The sequence below is a fragment of the Armigeres subalbatus genome, unplaced genomic scaffold (genome assembly GCF_024139115.2).
Source record: "Armigeres subalbatus isolate Guangzhou_Male unplaced genomic scaffold, GZ_Asu_2 Contig210, whole genome shotgun sequence".
Taxonomy (NCBI): Eukaryota; Metazoa; Arthropoda; class Insecta; order Diptera; family Culicidae; genus Armigeres; species Armigeres subalbatus.
The window spans coordinates 156210-160593 of NW_026942946.1; the positions used below are offsets into that span (position 1 = coordinate 156210).

Genomic DNA, 4384 nt, shown 5'->3' on the forward strand with positions numbered 1-4384 from the left:
CGGGTTTACCCTTCGCCGTTTTCTTTCCAATGAACTGAAAGTCTTACAAAGTATTGGAGAATCCGTAGAAACAGATTCCAAGAACTTGGACCTGGAGCGAGCTGGAAAAATAGAGTCAGTGTTAGGAATGAAATGGGTGCCAAACGAAGACGTATTTATCTATAAGTTCGGCGCACGAGAAGACATTTCCCGTATCCTGCACAACCACTACATTCCAACAAAGCGAGAAGTAGCCAGAGTAGTCATGTGTCTGTTCGATCCACTCGGACTCATTGCTTTCCTATTGATACGTGGAAAAGTTTTGATACAGGAGTTATGGATCAACCAATCCCTGAGGATACCAATCAGCGTTGGCGGCGCTGGGTGGATTCACTACAGCAACTAGAACAACTACGCATTCCAAGATACTACTTCCCCTCATCTCAACCGGTTAGCTTCGTCAATTTACAAATGCACCTCTTTGTAGACGCAAGCGATACAGCGTATGCAGCCGTGGTGTACTTACGCCTGAAAACCGAACGTGAAATACAAGTTGCACTTGTTGGTGCAAAAACCAAAGTTGCACCACTGAAGGCCCTGTCGATTCCGCGACTTGAACTTAAAGCGGCTGTACTCGGAACACGTCTATTAGAGACGATTCAAAATCAACATTCATATCCGATAAATAAGCGTTTCTGCTGGAGTGATGCAAACACAGTTCTGGCATGGATTAATGCTTCTGATCATCGACGGTATCACAAGTTCGTCGCCGTTCGAGTCGGTGAAATATTGTCGTCTACGCAACAATCGGAATGGAACTGGGTTCCATCGAAAATGAATGTAGCGGACTTAGCAACTAAATGGAGCAACCCTCCGCAGCCAACATCGAACAGTACATGGTTCCACGGTCCGTCCTTTCTCTACACTCCAGAGGACGACTGGCCTAGACAGAAAGCGAGTACACAAACTGAAGAAGAACTTCGGCCCAGCCAATGTTGTCTATCACACTTTTCGCCCAGCATAGTACTTGAACGATTTAATCGTTGGTCAAAGTTGCAGCGTGTAGCTGCGTATGTCATCCGCTGGATTGATAACCTTCATAGGCGCAAACATGGAGATAACCTCGAACTCGGCTGCCTTACCAGTGGCGAATTGCGTCGAGCTGAAGAAATATTGCTGAAGACAGCCCAAGGCGAGTGCTACACCGATGAATATGCCATTCTCAACAAGACTAGAGGGCGCCCTGAAAGTCATCATCCCATCGTACACAAATCCAGCACAATCTATAAAAGACTTCCATTCCTGGATGAAGTGGGGATTCTACGTAGCCGGGGCCGAATTGGTGCGGCACCATACGCACCAACTGAGGCTAAGTTTCCAATCATTCTTCCTAAGCAGCATTTGATTAGTTTCCTTATTGCAGACTGGTACCATCGCCGCTTCCGCCACGCCAATCGTGAAACCGTGTTCAACGAGATGCGTCAACGCTTTGTAATAACTTCACTCCGACGGCTGCTAGACCAAGTTGAACGAGCATGTACTTATTGTCGAATCGCAAAAGCTGTTCCTCGACCACCGGTCATGGCATCACTTCCCGAGATGCGCTTGACAGCATTCATTCAGCCGTTCACCTTCACTGGACTGGACTACTTTGGTCCCATATTGGTAAAAATTGGTAGAAGTAACGTGAAGCGATGGGTAGCCCTCTTCACCTGCCTCACTATCCGAGCTGTACACATGGAGGTAGTGCATTCATTAAGCACTGTGTCGTGCATCATTCAACGATTTGTTGCTCGCAGGGGCCAACCAAGAGAATTCTGGTCCGATAACGCTACATGCTTTCAAGGCACAAGTAACGAGCTCAAAGAACGTAATAAAATTCTGGCCGAGAAATTCACAACCCCGGAGTGTACCTGGAAATTCATCCCCCCCGCGGCGCCACACATGGGGGGTGCATGGGAACGGCTTGTACGTTCAGTTAAGGTAGCTATCGGAGCAATTTCCGAAAGTTCACGTAAGCCAGACGATGAGGTACTGGAAACAATTCTGGCGGAAGCAGAAGGAATGATCAATTCAAGACCGCTTACATACGTCCCTCTAGAATCCGCTGATCAAGAAGCTTTGACCCCCAACCACTTCTTGTTGGGTGCGTCTTCCAGAGAGAAGTTTCTCCCCACTGAAGCCCTTGACAGTCGAGTGACACTGAGAAACAGTTGGAAACATGCTAGATACATTACACAAGACTTCTGGCGGAGATGGATCAAAGAATACTTACCGATGATCACTAGGTGGTGCAAATGGTTCGAAGGTGTAAAGGAACTGGAAGTGGGCGACTTAGTATTGGTGGCAGGCGAAGTGGCGAGGCACCAGTGGATTCGCGGACGGATCGAAGAAGTGGTTCCCGGAAAATACGGGATAGTGCGGCAAGCGTTGGTGCGGACATCATCGGGACTTTTACGTAGAGCCGCGGTGAAATTGGCTATTCTAGACGTCGAGAAAGATGGTAAACCTAGTTGCGGTACTCTTGGTCGTGCAGATCCACACCAAGGTTTACGGGCGGGGGTATGTTCCGATGAAATCCCTGTTCACGGCAACACTGGCGGCAGTATCTCTGAAACCGACTCTGTCGTAAAATAAGTAAAAGGACGAGAGAAAGGAATGCACCAAAACAACTGAGGTGACAGTAGACATGAATAAAGTGCCTTGCATAGTGACTCGACAGTTTGTATTTCGATGAATTAAGCCTACAATATCGCGGTTAGACCTGTGCCAAAATTATATCTAGTGGTTCAACTACAATAGTAGCAAAACGATAAGATACCCTCTGAGGAATAAAATCGATTACTCTCCTCTTCCGAAGAAAGTACACCAAATTTGTAAGTTAATCCTAAGTTAATCCTAATGAATTCAGTACAAATAAACTTATTCTTCTAGCTAAAAGCATTACACACAAATCTTGGTGTTTGCTATTTGGAGTTGGTTACATAACCCAACACAGGCATTTGAGTTGTTGTGAGATCTTCAAATTGTCTTGGAGTTTGAGTAAAATGGTCTATCGAATCAACCAAGGCTTCCATGAAGTCCCCAGCCACGGCATCAACCCAATTATGTCCTCTGAATATTTGTCTTTCACTTGCGTCGCAGCTTCAGGCAATTGAGATGTTGTAAGATCTCCAAATCGTCCTTGAGTTTGAATCAAATGGTCTATCGAATCAACCAAATTTTTCATGATGTCCCCAGCCGCGCTACCAACCCAATTATGACCTCCGAGTATTTGTCTTTTACTTCCATTACAAATCCAGGCATACGAGATGTTGTACTTTATTTATGATCTTAATTGTTTATTATAATTAGAATAATCATCCGACAGTGTATGTTTGTCTTAATGAAACATTACTCTAAAAAACTCAATTTTAAGAACATCACTTTGTCAGTCGAAGTTGAATTCCGGGCGCGTCTCGTTAAATCCGATCATCATTGATCAAATTGGTACAATCAGGTCCTAGTAATGGTGTCCTCGAGGTAAACGGAAGAAGACACTAGAATGGAACGTATAAGCAAGCACATTGATGTCCTTTATCATTAAAAAAATAGGGAGAGGGGGGTGGTTACCCGATACACCAACAAGAAGTTTGGTAAGTCTGCAAGTTGTACTCCCGGAATACATCAATGATCATCCGCAGGCTAAACATCTGATCCGTCGTTGATCGACCCTCCAGAATAATTTCGAGATCTTCCAACATCTGATATGTCTGGATTTGTGACGCAAGTGAAAGACAAATACACAGAGGAAATAATTGGGTTGAAGCTGCGGTTAGGGACATTATGGAAGCATTCGTTGATTCGGTAGGCCATTTGTTTCAAACTCCAGGACAATTTGGATATCTTTCAACATCTCATATGCCTAGATTTGTGACGTAAGTGGAACTTAAAGACTCGGAGAACATCATTGGGTTGATACCGCTGCTGGAAACAGCATGGAAGCCTTGGTTGATTCGATAGACCATTTTACTCAATTTGATACCGCGGCTGGGGACATCATGGAAGTCTTAGTTGATTCGGTAGACCATTTTACTCAAACTTCAGGACAATTTGGAAATCTTACAACATCTCCTATGCCTGGATTTGAAACGCAAGTGAAAGACAAGCTAGAGACTTCATGGAAAACTTGGTTGATTCGATAGACCATTTTACTCATACTCCAGAACAATTTGGAGATCTTACAACATCTCAATTACCTGAAACTGCGACGCAAGTGAAAGACAAATATTCAGAGGACATAATTGGGTTGATGCCACGGCTGGGGACTTCATGGCAGCCTTGGTTGATTCGATAGACCATTTTATTCAAACTTCAAGAAAATTAGGAGATCTTATAACATCTCATATGCCTGGATTTGAGACGC

The 4384-nt window shown here is 44.6% G+C and overlaps 1 protein-coding gene across 1 annotated transcript; it reads left to right on the forward strand.

Moving 5' to 3' along the window:
- The first annotated feature begins 450 nt into the window (after positions 1-450).
- On the forward strand, positions 451-2616 carry LOC134203756 (uncharacterized). The gene has a single exon (XM_062678618.1). It carries the CDS (start codon positions 451-453, stop codon positions 2614-2616), a length of 2166 nt encoding a protein of 721 aa, XP_062534602.1.
- Positions 2617-4384: the final 1768 nt, after the last annotated feature.

Excerpts from the sequence above, each read along its gene's own strand:
- LOC134203756 (XM_062678618.1), top strand. The coding sequence starts at position 451 with ATGCACCTCTTTGTAGACGCAAGCGATACAGCGTATGCAGCCGTGGTG.